At 33.9% G+C, this 19,891-nt stretch overlaps 3 protein-coding genes across 8 annotated transcripts; 2 read left to right on the forward strand and 1 right to left on the reverse strand.

Moving 5' to 3' along the window:
• Positions 1 to 631: 631 nt before the first annotated feature.
• LOC18590754 (Protein-tyrosine phosphatase-like, PTPLA) lies at positions 632 to 3,885 on the forward strand. Its single transcript, XM_007016463.3, has 9 exons — positions 632 to 791; positions 884 to 969; positions 1,207 to 1,254; positions 1,362 to 1,450; positions 1,685 to 1,738; positions 2,438 to 2,505; positions 2,585 to 2,634; positions 2,809 to 2,906; positions 3,543 to 3,885. The coding sequence occupies exons 1-9, from the start codon at positions 733 to 735 to the stop codon at positions 3,645 to 3,647; spliced, it is 657 nt and encodes a 218-aa protein (XP_007016525.3). The 5' UTR covers positions 632 to 732; the 3' UTR covers positions 3,648 to 3,885.
• Positions 3,886 to 4,481: 596 nt separating this feature from the next.
• LOC18590755 (aquaporin TIP1-2-like) lies at positions 4,482 to 5,743 on the reverse strand. The gene is made up of 3 exons (XM_007016465.3): positions 5,523 to 5,743; positions 5,118 to 5,368; positions 4,482 to 5,034 (listed from the first exon to the last, which is right to left on the reverse strand). Exons 1-3 carry the CDS (start codon positions 5,653 to 5,655, stop codon positions 4,660 to 4,662), a joined length of 759 nt encoding a protein of 252 aa, XP_007016527.3. The 5' UTR covers positions 5,656 to 5,743; the 3' UTR covers positions 4,482 to 4,659.
• Positions 5,744 to 16,741: 10,998 nt separating this feature from the next.
• On the forward strand, positions 16,742 to 18,992 carry LOC18590758 (uncharacterized). Of its 6 annotated transcripts, none has more exons than XM_007016468.3 (2): positions 16,742 to 16,901; positions 17,946 to 18,992. In XM_007016468.3, exons 1-2 carry the CDS (start codon positions 16,866 to 16,868, stop codon positions 18,852 to 18,854), a joined length of 945 nt encoding a protein of 314 aa, XP_007016530.1. In that variant the 5' UTR covers positions 16,742 to 16,865; the 3' UTR covers positions 18,855 to 18,992. The 6 variants fall into 6 exon arrangements, with proteins under 6 accessions (XP_007016530.1, XP_088665496.1, XP_088665495.1 ...); XM_088809370.1 differs by lacking the exon at positions 16,742 to 16,901 and adding an exon at positions 16,984 to 17,083; XM_088809369.1 differs by lacking the exon at positions 16,742 to 16,901 and adding an exon at positions 17,096 to 17,119.
• Positions 18,993 to 19,891: the final 899 nt, after the last annotated feature.

The following is a 19,891-nucleotide window of genomic DNA, read 5'->3' on the forward strand; positions in this document are numbered from 1 at the left end:
AGTATATATATACTAAAAGTATTAATATATATAATATAGTAATTATATTTCTTATAAATGAATTCAATATATATAATGTATATATTAAAAAATATTTCAAGTTAATTAATAATCATATTTTTATGAATTAATTTAATTAACTATATGAGTTTGTTTTTAATTATTTGAAATTAAAAAAAAAATTAGATTCCAAAACTATTCTAATCTCAAATACTCTTTTTAAGTATATATATATTATAGGTTATAATTTTTGTAATATTAACATAAAATTAAAAAATAAAAATATTTTAATTAAAAAATATATATAATAGTAATTATATTCTTTTGAAATATGATATGATATTTATATTTTTTAAATATAATTAATAATTTAATAATTTTTAATTAAATATATTAATGTTATCACATTAATAATTTAAGTAATCATATTTTAAAATATATTTATCAGTTTTTAATAAAAAAATTATTTGTAAAGAAGGTAAAGTTTTAATTGTTTTTCAATCTAAACATCCGAAAAAATGAATATTTTTAATTTAATTATTTAAATAATAAAAAATATATATAAACGAATATTGAAACTAGATTCGGGACGGGTAGCATAAGGACGGTACTCGAACCCATGCCTAACAGACCAGAAAAAGGACATAAGGGGCGTTAAAAGATTTTGTTAAGTAAACTAATATCAAACAGAGAAACTGTAACTGTAGATAGGGCGCGCAGGTTTTGTTGACAATGTCTCAACTGCTGAAGCTCTATCTCTTTGCTTACAATTCTCTTCAGGCTTTTGGCTGGTGACCCATCTCTCTCTCTCTCTCTCTCTAAAATCTCCTTTCATTCTTGCAACTTATCTTAAGATTACTTCTTTCTTCTTGTTTCTTGTCAGGACAATTTCTCTGCTCAGAATTCTGATCAGTATCATAGCCACCAACTCAGTCAATGGAGCTTATGCTTCTGCTGGGGACTTAATCTGTCAGTTTTTTTTTTCTTTAATTTAATTACCCATTTTTGTTTCCCAATAAAATGAAGGAAAATGAACTTAAATTTTCAGTTATAGAAGGGAATATGAAGGATATGTAAGAATTTAAGATGTTATAGATTTGTCATACTTTCTGTTTCTTACCATTTCTCACTGACCTGGAGATTCATTTAGTGTGGAGACATGGGTTCAAAGTGTAATTTGAATGTTTATCTCTTTTTTCTTTGAAGGTTTGTTACAGACTTGTGCATTCTTGGAAGTTATACATGGAGCAATAGGTAATTTCTTTAGGGTTTAATACATTCAGCGGCAAAAATTTTTGGTGGGAATGGTGCTATAATTTTGTGATGTTATTGGTTTCTTCGTATCCCATTGTGGAATATAGGGATTGTTCCAAGTGGAGTGTTGTTTCCTCTGATGCAATGGGGTGGAAGAACACATTTCTTGTTAGCGATTGTCCGCCAGATTGATGAGGTTGTCATTTTTTGACTTAAAGTTTTGGTTTTTCGGCTTTGACAATCAAAATTAGCAAGTTGGCTGCTGATGCACTGGCTGCCTATGTACACAATACGATTTAAAGCTGAGAGTAACTAACCATTCTTTTCTGGTGGCCTTGTTCAAGCAATGACACAATGACCATTGGGTCTAACATAAAAGTATACTGATAAATGCCTGTTTCTCAATATATTTTTCATCTAATTTTAACAGGTCCAGGAGTTTCCTGCAGTTTTCATAACTTTTTTTGCTTGGAGCCTTTCTGAGGTGAGTATATTTATTAATCTATCTACTTGAATTTGGTATCTTTATGCATCCTGTAACAAGATGGGATTTTTTATGAGCTTCTATAGTGGCATGTTACCTAGTTATGGTAGAAGATGGGAAATTCATCACTGTCTTGTATCTTTTCAAAATGATTAAATTTAGAGTAATTTACTGAACGATATAATGTACACATTTGCCACCCACCATATTGTTATGAGTTGAATAACAGATATGAAGACAGTTAATGGTAGTAGACCATCTAAACCAACTAAATTCAATCTCAGGATTGACTGATCAAACTAATTACTACTTATGCCTTGTCATTGAAAGCCTGGTTGCTTCCAACAGGCCATCAATACCTAATAGTGGAATTCTCTAGAACTCTTAAAATAGTTTTCATACTAGATGTGTTTTGGTGCAATTATGGTTTGCACTGTGTTTGGAGTGTTTAATGTTTATGTGTTTGGTTAAGTTCCTTTTGGTTTACTGTAGAGGAATTGCAAGTTTCAATTTACTTACTGTAATATGCCAAATTTTGTTCACTTCATTTATTTTTTCTTTATTCAAATTATTGAAACGGTCACGAGTATTGGCTGTTCATCCTTCTAAATTCCCTTACTCATCGTGTTCCTGGTTTTACTTCATGATTGTTTCAGAATTTAAAGTAAATTACATAGAACACTAACATCCTATCTGCAGGTAATCAGGTATTCGCATTATGCTTCAAATACCTTTGGCAGTTGTCCATCTTGGCTCACCTACCTCAGGTCTGATATTTTCCTTTCCAACTAGAATTGCATACAGACTAACTTTCTGTTAAAATTTAACTTTTTTACTTCCTTCCAGGTACACTGCATTCATTGCGCTGTATCCTATGGGACTTGCTCCTGGTGAAAGTGAGTTGAAGATTTGCATTCATCCATGTTTAGAATTGATATAGTTATCTTGTTCTTTGCTTGGACAATATTGATGATGTCGACCATAAATTTATGCTACTCAATCCACCATCTTCGTACTTTATAATTGCTTTTCCTTCTGATTTATTTCATCCTTTGAGCACTTCATTGCAGTGTGGCTCATGTACGAAGCACTTCCATTTATAAAGAAGAAGAACCTCTATGAGGATTTCTTTGCTGGTCTTCCCTTTAGCTATTATAATTTTCTCAGGGTACGTACAGTGTTTTATATCTGCAAATATGAGAAACCTTGATTTTGCTTTAGCTATTGTAATACATAATGCTTATGTTGCTGGGCCATGGATAATATGCCTTGCACCTGTTTATGGAACCTGGGGTGGTGCATGTGTGTTTGGCCAAGGTCTTAACAGTTCTTATTTGGGGTTTTAAAATGTTTCTTTGCTTGAATTAGCCGGTCCAAGACCTGCCAACAGCCATTCCCAACTTAAGAGTGCACTCAGGCTTCAACATGAGTTCTTTTTTTTGAAAAATATAACTATGAGATAAAAAGGCTTACATAAGTTTTCATCATATTTGAAAGGCAGCAGCAAAGTGGCTTGTTTACCCATCCGTATTTGCTAAACTTCCTTGCTTTCTTGTTAGGTAGTTGTGCATGGACCTGGAATTATTTATTTTCACTTTCTCTCCTCTGTTTTCCCCATGGATTCCTGTAAAAGAAGATTGGTTTAGTCTCCTTTTTATCCACATTCCAGATATATCATACGCTGTGACAGGGTTCTGTTATTATATGATGATTAGTTTCATTTCCTTTTCTTCAAAGTTTATGCTTTTTTTTTCTTAAGTTTTCTATTGTTTTGCTAATGATCACTTCATATGTTTTGAATCAGGGTTTTCTTCTCATCTACCCTTTCCTTTGGTTGAAACTTTACCTCCATTTATTTAAGCAACGACGGTCAAAACTGGGCAAACACCATGAGAAGAAGAAAAGATGAAGGTTGGACATTTTTCCTATACTTCAAGGGCCAAATATGAGATTAACCCTTTTTTATTTACTTTTAACCAGTAATTCTGGAATATAAGTTACTAGAACTTTGATATTCATGATGATAAAAGATGGACTTCATCAATTCGTAGCGTATTTTTTATGTAACAAGCAAGGTGTACTTCCTGGGTTTGAAATGTGCCCTATATTAAGCAGATGAATCAGATCCTTCTGTTCTTCAATTTATATGCTTATGACTTGAGATTTTTAGTGAGTTTACTGCTTCTTGTTTATATCCCACGGCATTGCTTCTCGACCAAAATGGATACTCTGTTTTTTTTTTTTTTTGTTGAACTAACTTGTTCTAATTAAGTTCTAACTTGTGATTTGAAATACCAAAGCTCATTTTGATATCTTTGCTCCTTTGAATTTGATAGCCTCAATCTTTGAAATGGATGCAAGAAAAGTTATACTAATTGAAAGAAATATGAAGTCTTTTCCCAAACAAGAAAGAAAGGAAATTTGAACTTCACCAAGAGGGTTTTTTCGCCCTTTGCTCAGCCATTGGATTAGAAAAGAAACAAACAAAAAAAAAAAAGGGAAAAGCTTACATTTTGTGTATATTAGCTAATCATTAGAATGTTGTCGGGACTAAAGTTTAAACTTTTCTAGGGGAATTTGTGGCTAAGGATGACAAATATAAACAACTTGTCCAGATTCTTTGGTACCTTTCATATTTTTTAATCTATTAGGTTGTTGAACCTTATACTGTTTTTGTGATTGTAATCACCAAATTAAATGCTTTTTTTTTTTTGGGAGCTGAAATCTGTCAACTGAGCAGAAGTGAAGTGAGAACAATATCAAATGATTGAACAAAAAACAGAAGTTCACAGGAAAAAACAATTAACAAAGGAGAGATACAAACAACAAGGAAGCACCCACAACAATGAAACCAAAGTGACCCACCCAACTTTCAACCCCTTGTTCATCAAATGGAAACCAAGCAGAGACCAGAGGAAATCTTAGAAATCTGCAGATGGAAGCTGCTCATGTGTGTTTGGGGCGATGAAGAAGATCTCATAGACAACGGCTGCAATGGCAGAGCCAACGAATGGGCCGAGCCAGTAGACCCAGTGGTTGTCCCATGTCCAGCTGACGACAGCTGGTCCGAAGGAGACTGCAGGGTTCATGGATGCACCGTCGAAGGCACCACCGGCCAAGATGTTGGCACCCACGATGAAACCAATTGCAATGGGTGCAATGATCCCAATGTTACCTTTCTTGGGGTCAACAGCTGTCGCATAAACGGTGTAGACCAAACCGAAGGTCATCACAATCTCGAAAACAACTGCGTTCCATGCTCCCACCCCAGATGACAAGGAAAATGCTGATGTTGTCTGCATCAAAGCACGAAAATTTTCAAAAACGATTATTTTTAATCATTGAATTAAACTTAGTTTTTCCATCTCGATTCACGTACCAATCCACCAGTTGAAAACTTAAGAAGCAAGCAAGCAACCACGGATCCGAGCAACTGAGCAATCCAGTACAAAATACTCCTGACCAAGCTAATGTGCCCGCCAACAAAGGCACCGAATGTAACGGCGGGGTTTACGTGCCCACCTGAGATGTTAGCACCGACTGAAACCGCCACAAACAAAGCGAAGGCATGAGCCAGTGATGCAGCTACTAGGCCGGCCGGTGTTGATGAGCCATTGTCAGTGAGCTTGTCTGCCAAAGGTACACACACCCTTTAGTACACAGAACATACTAAACACGAAACAAACAGGAAAATTGCCACTGTTAACTTAGGACACGACATTTCAACACATGTTTTAACATTAAATACGTTGTCAAGACGGTGTGATGGAATCAGGATACGTACTGAAAGCCATGCCCGAGCCTTCACCGGCGAAAACAAAAATGAGCATGGAAATGAACTCAGCTAGGGCTGCCTTGAGGGCATCCGCTTGGCCAGCCTCAGCTGGAGATCCCACTGCAATTCGAGAAATCGGCATTTTACTTTTCTAAAACTGAAATTTTAGCTTTGCTTTTGAGCTCTGCGCCAATTTCTTGCTACTCTCTATCTCTTGCTTGCTTCAGCTTTCTTTTGTGTTAGTTATATATAGGGGTCTAACGTAACGCCTAGGAACCGGAAGAGCCGGTTTCGAACCGGTAAATAAGCCAAAATTTCCAACTACAGAAGGAAGAAAAAAGAAAAAGGAGGATGTCATTGTCTGGGAAATATTGTAGGCGAAGGGCCTCCAAATCGTTCCCATGATGCCACGTGTACGGTTGATGTGGACTTGGAGGCCCAATCGGAGCGTGGAGAATTTTGATCACCGACCAACAGTGTTGGCAATGGGCCCCCCAGTGATTGTCGTTGTTTTGTGGCTTGACCGACCTTTCGATTGTTTGTATTGTGGTGACGTGGACGGTGGTGGTTAGCTTTGCTGGCTTCATTATCATGCACTAATCGAGCTTCATTAAGTGGTAAATACTAATCATTTATGCTGTTTTTTCTTCTTTTCTTTTGGTTTAGTGGCGATCATGAAACAGGCAATGACATCAGGTGCTAGATGGAGTGGATGTGGTAAATTCCACCGTCTGATTTTGGTGATTGGGGCCCCATTAAATTTGTTCAAAAATCATAATAAAAAAAATTTCTTTTTTTTAATGATTTACTTTCCTCTTAATATCTAAACTTAAATATAAAATTAACTTACAATACAAAATTAAAAATTTTAAATCGAAATTCCTACATCACGTTATCTTTTTAATTTTATGTATATATGTACACAAATATTTATATATTTACATATAAATTAATTAATTTATTTTTAAAATTTTTAACTAACTGACAATCGGATATTGAAAATGTCATTATCATGAAATGATTGATACAATATTTGATCAAATACGTCACGTCCTAAGATACCTCGTAGAAACTAAATCTTAAATATATCATATTTTTTTATGCCTTTTGATGCTTTTTGTTATTTTAGCGTAATTGGAAAAAAAAAGAACAAGGATGCAAACGTTGATGGAAAACTACTTCTTAGGAATGGAAATGAATTGCAGGAAGGAAATTATTGCATTGAAAAAGAATTGCACTTCCCCACTCCTTTCCCACAATCTGATTAAGTTATACACTTTTGAAGTAAGAATCTCAACATAGATAGAGTTAAAACCTTAAAGCTATCACCCTAGGTAGCTAGCCCAGTGAAGTTAGCAAAAGATTGGAAATTGGAATCTCATTTTCCGCCACATTTAAACTATTTCTATGGCTAGTATTCAATCACATTAAACTATTATCTCATGCTCTTATCACTCTTGGCCAAGCATTGCCATGTGACTTCACTCCATGATCTTGCAACTATAATTAAAGAATTTCCATCTCCCTCTCCCTTTCTCTCTCTCCCCATGTGAGCACTTTGATCTATCTACATATCAAGATCAAGTCAACCTAAAACAACAAATAGAAAAGGAAAAAAAAAAGTGGGCAAATTTTTTTAGAGGGAAAAACTTGCTCAAAATCTTAAAAAAAGGGTATGCAATTAGAAAGTTTTTAAAGGGTTTTGGCTACTTTTATGTGACAAACTGACAATAACATGTTCACTTATATATGCTCTAATTTTAATATCACTCTATCAATAGTCTAAGCTTCTTTTGTTAATCGGATTAGATCAGGAGAAAAGCTCAAATGAGTTGTTAGAACTAATTGAAAATTAAGTAGGTAATGTGGGAAGGTGGACTTGAGGAATTCAATAGAAATAAATAAGCAAGAATGATTATCAAACCCAATATTTATTTCCCCATTCCAAATCATATGATAATATGTTTATAAATTTTAGTTTCATGCATTATCTGCTGGTTTTATCTTGTCCAAGAATAAAATTTGATCAAGTGCTAACTTCTTTAAGCCAATGTCTGACATCTCTTCTCCTTGTCTTTGCATATTTAATCTTATCTATGGTCATTGTTTAATATGGGCGGCTCAATTGGGAGTCCCACAACTTCATTCAAACCAAATGCCTCTCCCCTTTGTTTTTGTTCTTTATATCTTTGGAAGAAGAACAAGGCTATATATAGGCAATTCTCCCCTCGGATTAGATCACTGTCTCAATCCAATGCCTTTAGCCAAATTGGGTCACGGGGAGAACCTAATCCTGTAGAAAAAAGAATGGTTCTTTTGGAGCTTTTTGTACCTAAACTGATGTAATTTTGAAGTTATGTACAGCTACGACATAAAAAGTAAAAGATGTTAGCATCAATTGAGAGAAATCAAAGGAAGTAGAAGCTAATTTATGAGTTTGACTATAAATATTTCTGGGAATTGTCAGTTTGTCACTGGCCAAGATTCAAGCTAAAACCTGTGCTCATTGTGCTAAGTCTTGTAATGGTCAGTTTCTTACATGACTGTGACAGGGTTCCAACATTCAGTTTCAGTTGCTTATTTCAGTTTCTGGGAGGTCAATAACTTGACTTGCCATCTCATGAGTTCGCACTGCCTGTTTTTCTGTTTGCATCTCATGGTAATCCTATCCGAGTTCATATATTTTTCTGTTGATGAACTGGGTGTCTGTACTGTCTTGGTTCAAATCAGTCATGTTTTAGACTTTTAAGTAATCAACTGTTTCCTGTTTGTTTTGCATCAACAGAGGAGGCACTAACTCTTGAATTTAAGGTCCTTCCTAGCTAGTTTCCCAACCCAGGTCAGAAGCTTACACAACCTTTTTAAACTCTCATCTGGGCTTGAAGATTCCCAAACCCATCCTCAGATCCTCTTGGCTACTTCACTAATCAAGTTTTTTCACATTGACTGAGGAAACTTTACAAAGAAAATCTGGCCTCTTTGTTTCTAGTTCAGTCCAATTGTAAAGATCCTTTGTTTTGGATTGAAAAACGTTGCAAAGTTGGAAATGTCCCAGTCCAAATTAGAATGACAAATCTAAGTTTTGAACAGAGCCCAATTCTTTTTTCTTTCCATGGTCTCAAGCCCCAGTGCTTAACTCATCTCTTCTCCTATGTTTCTCGGGAAACATATCAATTATTTTGAACCAAAGAAAAAGGAAAGAGATCTCCCCATAATTGTGAGAAGAAGAATGTTGAAGGAACAATCCCTCCTATTTTGGGATCTTTCCCTTAATTCCCTCCTAATTATATGCTTCCTTAAAGTTTTTCAACTCCTTCCTACTAGGCTTTTCATTTTTTTTAAGAATAAATTTCATTAAAACCTTCTGTGATGTTAACATCTCTTATGTAATATTCTGTAATTTTTTTTATTAGAATTATATGATAACTTTTATTCTCACAAGAATTAGATTATTAATTTTACTTAATAAAATTACAAAACAATCTTAATTGCGAACAAATAAATTAGTTTTGAATTAAAAATATTTTGATAATTTCACCTGATAAAATTGATAACTTAACTTCCGACAAGAATTTAAATGATTTACGGAATATTAATTGAGAAAAAAGAAATCACATATCAATTGAAAAAAAAGTTAAAACGGCAAGAGGTGTAAGTAGAGTGTACTATTTTTTTTAAAAAAAATTTAATTAATTTCTTATAAAGTTAAAGAATAAAATTAATCTTTTTCATTTCATATATATATCATCTTTAATAAAGTTAAATTTAAAATCAAATTACCAACAAAATCCACCTTATAATATATATTAATTAATTAACTTACATATACGTTTAAGTTCTCGAACATGTTAATTTCCTTGGTTTTTCTTGTTCTTCTTCTTCCAATGTGTTTACAGGCTGTCCTTGAGTCCTGCTGGAGCCACATTTAGCCAAATAACGCGTCTAAAATCATCATCATCATTCGCAATGATTTTGTTGAAAGGCCGTATAGCCTGTTAATGACTTTTGCTGACCAACAAAAATCCCCACCGCCTCAAACTTCTCGAGACTTTTCCTCGTCATTTTCCCCTTCCAAACTTTTTCCATGGCTATGAGATCCAGACATCTCCATCCTTCTTTTTATATTTATAAATTTATATTATATACAAAAGAAGTTACAACGGAGTTTCTATATTTAACCACATAGAGAATTTAGGAAGATTTTTAACAAAATTTTCAAATTTTATTATATAAATTCTAAAAAAAGAAGTTGTGATGTATTTAATAAATGACGCACGAATTTACTTTTAATATATTTTAATCCAAATCTTTGTATTTTTCACTTCTTGTCCACCTTGGTTGTTGGATCTTCTTGCCGCCATGCAACAACTTATGGATCAAACAGGCATTTCAAATTTAATGCAGATGTACAAAACAAGAAGCTCATCATGCACTTTGTTCAAACTTTAGACCAGCTTTTTATTATTAGGCAACAAGTACAGAAGGGAATGTTCTCATTGGAGATCTTCAGTCAAACCATATCCGACCCTGTTTTCTATGTTTGGTCAAATCTGTGTTGAAAAATCGGAAAGCTCTTCTGTCGAACAAATGGGTTAAGAGGGAACTTGGAATGGTGGGAATCCTATGACACAAGCATACTGCAAAATGACCTTGCTATTGATTAGTACGTGTTTGGAATGGGACTTGCTTCTTATCTTTATGATTTGCTTGCCTCTATTTAAAGTTAGGACTTATGTCAAATATAATTTGGTTTAAGTTCTTGTTTTGTTGCATCTGATCTTTGATTATTTCCATTTCTATGATAATTAATAAAGTTAATAACTTACCGTCTAAATATAGTAAAATAAGTTCAATTGCCTTGTTCAACTTCAAAATTTTCTGACCCCATTTTAGACAAAAACGTATAAAACTTTTGTTTTGCCGAGTAAAATTGGCATCTTGATCTTCCCCTTACTACATGTGAAGCACATGATTAGCTAGCATAAATAGCATCGGCAGTACAATAAGCAGACATACCATGCCAGTGTCAAATTTAGCAGAGGAAGCTTTGAGAGGGCTTTGCTCTAAAGGGTTCTAGTTTCAAAATCATGGTGTGCACGAGGTCGGTTTGGATAGAGCAAATGAAGAAAAACTGGGGGCTTTCAAGTTTCAGGTTTGAACCCCAGGAAATGCGCAAGGTTTGCTGTCTGGCTTCATTCACCAATGGAATCAATGAAAGAATGAAAATTTGACCAACAGATGATGACAGTGCAACGTATAGGTACTGAATTATGCATAAGGCACTTATGAATGGGTTCAACACGTGACATTAAATCAACTTTTCTTAATCATTTCTCGTTCAGAGTTTCAATTTTAGTCAAACACATGCTCCTCAATAAACCCTTTTCCTCCCTCTCCTTCAACGTTGATTGTTCCCTATCCTCGCCTACACGGTATCCCTCTGGCAATCACCATCATCACCCACCTTCATGAACTGGAAGATGGAGTAAGCATATGATAGCAGCCGTTGCTACAGCTAGTCTTGTTGCCCTGCGTTATAGTTAGTTCCATTGCACTTGATCATGACAATTCCGCGACTTTAAATTTCTATGTCCCCGTTAGATACTTGGCTTGGAAAATGGGTGAAAGCTAAAATTAGACTGCTGACTTTTATTCTGCTAAACCGTTTTGTACGATCCCAGCTAAGAGTCGAAGTTCCCTTCGGAAAGACTTACGGAAGTCGATTTTATGTTTTTTTAGCACAAGCATAAGATGTAAAAAAGTAAAATGACTTTAAAAGTTAGTAAAAGGTCATAAATTCAATAAAATTTGATAGACAGATTACAAATTATAATTCAATCATATATTTTTATCGATTTTTTTAATCAAACAATTTAATTATGTTTGTAAGTTAAATTTTGTAAATATGAATACGAAACTGTCGAATCAGAAATGAAATTACGTATCTATATATATCTCAAAATCGTCATCTTGACCTCGTAACAGAACCGTTTTGTTTTCGTATGAACGGAGGCAATGCCGTTTGTGGACTGCATTCCTTAAAGAGGACTCCCACCGCATATGCCAACGCAGAGGAAAGACCTCGGTTGTTATCTTGCGCGGCACTTGTCCAAGTCAAGTTTCTAGTTAGCAACCTGGGGCGCGTGCAACCTACCATCTTAGCTAGCATAGAAATAGCAGCGTTGGCATGTGCCACGCCGCACGGTCCTTACGGCAAGTTCGTGCGGCTTCGCACGGTGACTCCGTCTCCTGTTTACAAGTGTCATACCGCCGAGGCCTCGCACATGACCGGTACCTAACCGCCATGTGCAACGTGCACTAGATGACAACTCCATCAGCTAGCGCACTAGTTCCCAAAGCCCCACCCTTTGAGAGACTTTTATTTCTTGTCTCTTTGCTCATGATTTTCCTTTTATTTTTTATTTTTTGGCTTAGAGAGCCAAAAACCTTAAAAAAGTGCTTAGAGCCAAATATATTCTGTTGACAAAAGAATTTTATCTTTAAATTTTACATTTATGTTTATATTTATTATTAGAGTGATAATAAAAAATTTTTAGGTTTGCTTAGTTAAAAATATGTTAAATATATAATTATGTCCGTCTTGACGTATTTCAATCGAAATTTAAATCATTTAATAAAATCAGTTAAATTATACAATTGATCTATGTGCTTTATTAAAAATATGAATATATTCTTTATACAATAATTTATCTAAATTAATTTATTGTACTTTTTTAAGTTATTAATTTCAATCCAAATCTCAATACGATTTAATTTTCATCAGTAAATATACTATCGTGACATTTTCATCGAATTAACATAATATTGATTGAAATGATGTAACATTTTTTTATTAATATCAATTTAATCAAAACATCATGTCAGCATATATACTTAACAGTGAAAATTTAAAAATGTTAAAATTTAGATTGAAAATAATAAATTAAAAAAATCTAAAAACTAAATTAACACAAATTATTATGTAAAGATTAAATTTATAATTTTTATAATTTAATCAATAAAATCTGATTCCGTTAATAAGGAAAGTCATTGTGGCATCCTAAAAATAACAAAGTAAACTTGGTTTCTTTTTCAAAGAAATTCCTTCTGTTCGGTGATAAATAATAGTTGAATTCTCAAAGTTTCACATGAGTGGGTCGACAGGTAAAGTCGTTACCCGTTAGGAAACTAGAAAAAATATATATATAGATAGTAAAAGAGGGAAGTTGGTTTCCACTTTATTGGACCGTTCTTCATCTTAACCTTATTGCAATTACTGGGATAACCTTATTTATTTAGTAGCCCTAGGCCACTGTTACTCCCCTCCCTATAGGTTAAGTTTTTAATGCATTGCATTTTTCCATATCTTATGGCTTTTTCTTTTCCTTATATTAAGTATAGCTCATTAGATGCTAATTAAGCTAGTGGGTATATGCGCCAAGAAGATACGTTAAGCAGTTGAAAAAAAAAGGGGTTTGAATTGTAATTTTTTTTCTTTATTTTAATGTTGAAACTTGAAAGATTTTGTTGTTAAGTTTTGTTATTCTTTATTGTTTATATAGAGTGACTGATAAATTATTTAATTAAAGATAACAAGATTGAAATAGTCAAAGATTGAATAAAACGTAATTATTTTGGAACCTAAAATGTGTAAGCAATTACATGCAAATTTAAGCACTTGGTTTAGAATTAAATAATTTGAATCAAGATCAATTGCTTTTTTAATTTTGATTAAAAAAGGAATTAAATACTAATTTTTTCCCTATTAGAAATTGGGCATTATGAAAACATATAAAATTACTCGAACATATCTCTACTTCAATCCTCTTAATTTTTTCTTAATTAATCAATCGATATAACTACTAAAGCAATATTTTCTTGTTATTACATCTATATATATATATATATATACATTTTATTGTAATATATTTTCTGTACATATTTAATCAAAACATTCTTTGTATATATATTTTATTTTTTAATCAATACAAAATAGAATAATTTAGTCTCAAATTTATCCTCGTAACATAATATAGGAATGACCAAGACACTAATACTATAAATCAAGCTTCCAAGAATATGAAGCTGGTGTTGTGAAAGGGTGGTAGAGTGTGCTTTGAAGTAGCAAAGACCATTGCGTTCTCTATCGAATCCAGTCACCTTGTTCGTTATAAAGTTTTGAAAAAAACAAAAATTGGAAAAAGACCTAACAAAACAATTCAATTGTTTGATAATTTTGCTAATGGACAGAAGATCGAATTCAACCATATACTTTTCTTTTAGCATACACCATATACTTTTCTTTTAGCATACTTTTACACCCTACTCCCTAATTTTAAATTAAACCCTTTAGTTTTTCCTAATAACTAATTTGAAAAAAGGTTGATTCTAGCACCCAAAGTCTCTTTTTGAGTAGAATATTCATTTTTGACTGTTAATTAGTGGATTCAACTAGAAGGAAATATTTGATAAGAGGGAGTTGAAGTCTATGAGGGCTGAATTTTTCTTATTTGTTCAAATTAATTTAAGTTATTAGTTTTACTGATCAAATTCAGAGGATAATTAGGGTCAACTGATAACTCATGCAAGTGCCCAACCGATAAAGCAAAAGATTAAACAATGAATTAAACACAATCTCTCATACACTCTCACAAGTCACTACATTCATTGTATTAAGCACACCAAAAAAAAAATATATTTACATCTTTGTCTTAAACCAAATATATTTTATAATTCAGCAGCTTTTGTCTGCTTCCTAAGCCAAAAACCAAAACAATAAATAAATAATTTATTTATGAAAAGCTAGCTTTTCCATTAATATTAGCATTACCCAGTTGTACACAGTTCAAGTGTGCTGCGAAGAGATTAACAGTTGGATTAAGGAACAACGCCATGATTAGTAAAGAATGTGGCATCATTATTGAGGGTAATGATGTGGGGGTATGGAGGCTTTTGTTCCACAAGGAGTTATTTTATTATGTTTTGGTAATAGAAAATTGGAGATGACATGTGAAAGAGTGCCGAAACCGCTTGTCGGGGATAAAAGAAAGAGCTTCTTGGTTTCGTCTAACATAATTCCTCATCCATGTTCATCGGCTCTGTCAGAACGAGGTTTCATCAGGTTGGATTTGTACCTTAAATATATGAAGAATGTATTACAAAAAGGATTTTTTGCTTTGCATGAATTTTTGTTGCGACATAAGGATTTGTGCCGTGTGGCAATGGATCACGAAAAGTGATTGGTTACTAGGAATTATTTAATCATAATTTTAGCTAATTATTTCCTCTCGAGTTCAATGAATTTTTACATCTATAAAAATTACTCTCGATATTAAATATATTTATATTATAAGTTTAATTTTACCTAATTATTTCATCATGAGTTCAATGAATTTTTACACTATAAAAATTACTCTCAGTATTAAAAATATTTTAATATTAATGTTATCTAATTATTTCATTCTGAATTCGATTAAATATTACATGGTATAAAAATGACTCCTAGTATTAGAAATATTCTAGTAATAATTTTGATTAATTATTTCATTGCGAATTCAATTAATTTTTACATGTATAAAAATTAGTCTTAATTTTAAAAATATTTAGAGCAATAATTTTAATTAATTATTTTATCGTGAGTTCAATGAATTTTTATGTGTATAAAAATTCAAATAAGTAAAGAACGATGAATTTTTACAGGTATAATTTTTTTTTTAAAAAAAAGAAGAGGGTAAAGAACAGAACAAGCTAAGCATTGCTTACTGTTAGTGATGATCGGAAAGGCAAGAAACTTGATAATCGGAAATTTGAAGTTATTTTGTTCTGAAATTAAGGGTAATGTTAAGGAGTAAAATAGACAAGGTAATAATTTCTCCATGATTATAGCTAGAATTTTGAAGCCTATTCCAATTATTTTTGGTATGCCTTCCTGACAAAATGTCGAAGAAAAAACAAATAAAATTTGATTCTCAAAACATAAGGAATCGAAACACAGACACCATCTGAAAACTTTGATGGATTACTTGTCACTAGTTTTATGCTTATTCGGGATGCTGACAAAAGACTATACAGAAATCATGTGGAAATAGGGGAGAGAGAAATCTGCCGTGGCTAGACAGCTATAAGGAGCTTTTTGAGAGAAAAAAAGTTTAGCAGATTAATATTAGAATAAGCAAGCCGAATAAGTCAAGGCATTATATGGTTGAGTTTTTCAGTTTTCTTGGGCAGTTCACGAATGCAATCTAGGACAGACCCTAAGGCAGATAATATAAAAAATTCTGGAAAAACCCTGATCATGTCCATGGTGAAGAACAATCCAAAAACCATTTTCATGTTTAAGCATAAAACAATCTTTAAAACCCCATGTTCACAGCATGAGATATATACACACTCAGTACAGATTCAACTCATCTTTATCAAAGATTGCCACATAAACTCGTGTGAGTTGTAATTGTTCAATCCTGGTTGTCGTGTATGACAAAGGAGCACGAAGGTTTATGCATGGAAATAATTAAAGATCATATTAAGAAATTAGTTCATTTGAAAAATTTCCCTCCCTTGAGCAAAAGCTTGTTTGCAAAGGGTATATCTTAAGCATTTAAGAGCATTAAAACCCAAGATTTCATTCTACTAATGAAAGCTAAGACTACCAATTACCATAGTTTAGAGAAACCAATGAACGGTGTTGATCAGCTGTTACTTCCTTGATTAGCCAATGAAAAGAGGGGATACCATTGCTGACAATGGTTTGGTTTCTCATGAACAAACAACAAAACCGCGTGAACTAGGAAAAGGAAAGATTAAAAAAAGGGGAAAGGAGGGGGAAAAAAATGAAAACAGCCGTTTATTCCTCTATATAAAATGCCATACAGAAAGAAAAATCTTACTGGTTTAGTCATTGACCCTTGAGAGATGGCTATACAAAAAAAGGGATAAAAATAAAAAAATAATTTTAAACTATGGAGAAAGAAAGGGAGGGAGGGAATTTTGTTTCAAGAAAGAGACAAGAGTCCTGAAAGAGTGGGAAGAGCTTAATGGAGATAAAAAAAAGGCGAATCTCTCCAAGGTCTTTTATTTATTTTTTTTCTAATTGGAAAGTTTAGAGCTTTCCTTAATTTTTTTTTCATTTCCTTTGATGTGGACTTGTTCCTCTCTAACATTGTGTGTGTGTGTGTGAGAGAGAGAGAGAGAGAGAGAGAGAGAGCCATCTCTTTCTCTTGTCTTTATTGGCCTTTGAATGCTCTATAAATGACTGACTAGAGACCTTGTGATAACTCCCACCCTCAGCATTTTTGGTTTTTCCTCCTTTTTTTTCTTTGCATTCATTATTTTTCCCTTCTAGGACCCCAGAAAATGGAAGAGTTGGGCTCCTTGGGGAATTTTCAAGAGGTGGGTCTTTTTTCTGTTTCTTCATTTTCTGCTTTTATCTCAGTGGTCTTTCTTTCTTGTTCACCTTGTGTGGGTCTTGTTTAATTTTGAGACATCAAGTCCATTTCATTCTGTCTTGTTCACTTTATCTCTTTTTTTTTCCCTTAAAGCTATCATATTGGTTTCTGTCATTCATATTTCAGGTGTTCAATCTCAAAGTTAATGGTTTTTCATGTTAGGCCGGTGCCTTTCTGTTTCTGTTCTCTTCTCTGTTTTATTGCTATCCAAACTCTTTTTGAAAGGAGTAACGTTTCCGTCTTGAAATGAATAACTTTGAGTTGTCTGAATTCTGACATCTTTTCTTGTTTATAAGAAAAACATTACCACAATCAAATTTTCCTTCAAACAGCCCTGTTATGGTATATGCTACACCATTTTCTTTCTTCATTTTCTTTGTGGGGGTGTCCAAATGGAATTCTTGCAGCATATGGCATGTAGTGTAGTTTTTGGGTAAACATGTGCATTCGTTCTGTCCTGATATGAGCAAAACATGCATTGGTAGAAATTTTGAGTTACTACTTGTCGGTTTTGGTGGAAACTAGTGGTATTTCGTGGCGTTAGGAAATGGGGTCCAATGTCTTCTCATGGATTTTTTTTTGGGGGGTTTCACAAGGGTTTAATGAAACATGATTTCAAAGTGAATCATGGTTTGACTGAAAGCACTTAGGATCCACATGGGCTAAGCAGTGATTACACTGTTTCTCCTAACTTTGAACTGGTTGTTGATCCACTTGGTTTGTTTGCTTTATGTTCATATCTTGTTAAATATCTCTGCTTTTTCCAAAGACTAGTTTTGGTCTACATGTCCCCACTGAAGCTATAGGTTTGGTAAATGCAATTTTGCTGAAACCATAATGATTCAGTTTTAGTTCCATCTTTTTATGTTTTTGTCTTCATTTTCTGGTGCATGCTTTTAAGTGAGTGAGATGTTTTTTGATTTTGTTCTGTGCTTTGTTTTCATACTTGACGAAGTCTGATACTAACCCTTCTTTTCTGAATTAACAGATTTTTGATGAACTGAAATTGAAGCTTCAATACACTACAATTGAGCTCGAGTCTGTCAAAATGGAAGCAAGTGAGCAGATTTGGAAATACAGGGAGGAGGTAAAGCATTTGCTCAATCTTCTAAAGCTTGCGTACCAAGAAAGAGATGAAGCAAGAGATCAGCTGCAGAAACTACTTAACAAGTTATTGCCTTCCAGTCCAACTGAACTGCAACCCATCCTCCCTCATCCCCAATCTGAAAGTCCCCTTATGGTTGCAGCAAAAGCAAACTCAAGCATAACTGAATCTAACAGTTTATCAGACACATATAATCACCACTCACATGGCTCTTCCCAAGTGGATTCCTTCTTCGATGCGGTCACTTCACCAGAGTTCTCAAGCATTAACATGGCGGATTCAGGTAGCCTGGGGTTTGTGAATCAGCCCTTTGTTCAGGAGTATAACAATGGTTCTATGCCAACTGGGTTAGTCTCCTCAGGGGTGACCAAGATTGATCCTGCTACATCTGTAATTGATAATCTTGCGAAGGGGAAACCTTTGCCTCAAAAAGGAAAGCTCTTGCAAGCTGTTATGGAAGCAGGCCCTCTTCTTCAAACACTTCTTGTTGCCGGGCCCCTTCCTCGATGGAGAAACCCTCCTCCTATGCAGACTTTCAAAATCCCCCCTGTTTCCATCAAAGGTTGTGATTCTGAAAGAGCTAACCAAAAACCAGGGGCCAATCCGAATAGGACTATCGTTCAAAAACGATTGAACTCATCATCATATCCTGAGATGTCTCGTGGGTCACGTCAAATGTGTTCAGCAGCTATTTTGAATTTTGCAGGTTCTGCTTCTGCGTCAGGACTGTCGAGTGCTGGTGCTGGTGTTAGCACTCAAATCATAGCAGGAAAGCGCCAAAGGTCTCAATGAGTTAAAAGAAAAAACCAAAACAAGCTTTGCTTCATTTTTGTAAAGATTAAATTTGAGGGGTTTTATGGTGTAAATTGGATACGCTTTTTTGGGGTTTGAATTAAATGATATAGCATAGCTGCTTCAACACTTTTTTAACTTTGGTTTATTCTTGTATATCCTGATTTCACATTTCTTGTTCATTTTTTCCCTTTCTGTTGCATCAGAATTATGAAATAAATCAACTGCATAGTACAACCCTACATATACCTGAAAAATCTTCTCCTTCCAGAGATAGCTAAGCCATTAATTTGATGCTAGACTAAACTAAAATCTATTATGATTGGTAAAATGGCAAAAAGATAGTCTAAAACAGTGAAGTTTTGCCAGTATGAAAGGTGCAGATTCATTCAAGAGAGCTCCAAAGACTGCAGATGTTCATGTTAAAAGTTAATTCTGTAAATTCTTTGGAGTACCAGGAGCAAGCATTTCGAATCAATCATCCCAGATGCAAAGAAAAAGCCGGTTGTTATATTTGAATCATCAAATTAAAAAAAAAAATGTTCACTATCCTCTTTGGTGAAATTTTATATGATAATTTGTTCATATTGCTGGTCTAAACAATTTTCAAGCCTTGTCTCCGGCTTTTCTTAACTTTGTGATCCTGATTGATTCTAGCAGGGATACAAAGAACAATGCTAATGCATTTGAAAAAAAACCAATTAGTGGTTAAGCCAGCTTAACTACTTAACTCGACAAAAATGGATGAACTAGGCCACAAGATGAAGCCAAAACAGATATGGAGAATAAGGAGATGGAAAATTGGGAGACTGGTCTCAGTGCAGTAGAAACTAATTGTCAATGAAAATGGAAAGAGGTTGGAATGGTAGTTGAGTTGGTGCAGCACCTTGTCTCCGGATGGTGGCCGAAGATTTTCTGATTGTTAGGCATGAGTGATGTAGACGCCTTCACTGTTTTACCACCACCACTTTCGGACTTGAATTGCAGCAAATAAGGGCAACTTTCCACCCTGCTCATCTAGGGCCTATTTAGACTTA

This window comes from Theobroma cacao, chromosome 9 (assembly GCF_053813885.1).
Source record: "Theobroma cacao isolate CCN51 chromosome 9, ASM5381388v1, whole genome shotgun sequence".
Classification (NCBI taxonomy): Eukaryota; Viridiplantae; Streptophyta; class Magnoliopsida; order Malvales; family Malvaceae; genus Theobroma; species Theobroma cacao.

What these genes read in the sequence shown, in the direction of transcription:
- LOC18590754 (XM_007016463.3), top strand. Translation starts at nt 733, where the DNA reads ATGTCTCAACTGCTGAAGCTCTATCTCTTTGCTTACAATTCTCTTCAG. An exon ending in TCTCTTCAGGCTTTTGGCTG is followed by an intron (nt 792 to 883) that starts GTGACCCATCTC and finishes GTTTCTTGTCAG; the next exon opens with GACAATTTCTCTGCTCAGAA. An exon ending in TTCTGCTGGGGACTTAATCT is followed by an intron (nt 970 to 1,206) that starts GTCAGTTTTTTT and finishes TTTTCTTTGAAG; the next exon opens with GTTTGTTACAGACTTGTGCA.
- LOC18590755 (XM_007016465.3), bottom strand. Translation starts at nt 5,655, where the DNA reads ATGCCGATTTCTCGAATTGCAGTGGGATCTCCAGCTGAGGCTGGCCAA. An exon ending in AGGCTCGGGCATGGCTTTCA is followed by an intron (nt 5,369 to 5,522) that starts GTACGTATCCTG and finishes TACCTTTGGCAG; the next exon opens with ACAAGCTCACTGACAATGGC. An exon ending in AGTTTTCAACTGGTGGATTG is followed by an intron (nt 5,035 to 5,117) that starts GTACGTGAATCG and finishes GCTTTGATGCAG; the next exon opens with ACAACATCAGCATTTTCCTT.
- LOC18590758 (XM_007016468.3), top strand. Translation starts at nt 16,866, where the DNA reads ATGGAAGAGTTGGGCTCCTTGGGGAATTTTCAAGAG. An exon ending in CCTTGGGGAATTTTCAAGAG is followed by an intron (nt 16,902 to 17,945) that starts GTGGGTCTTTTT and finishes CTGAATTAACAG; the next exon opens with ATTTTTGATGAACTGAAATT.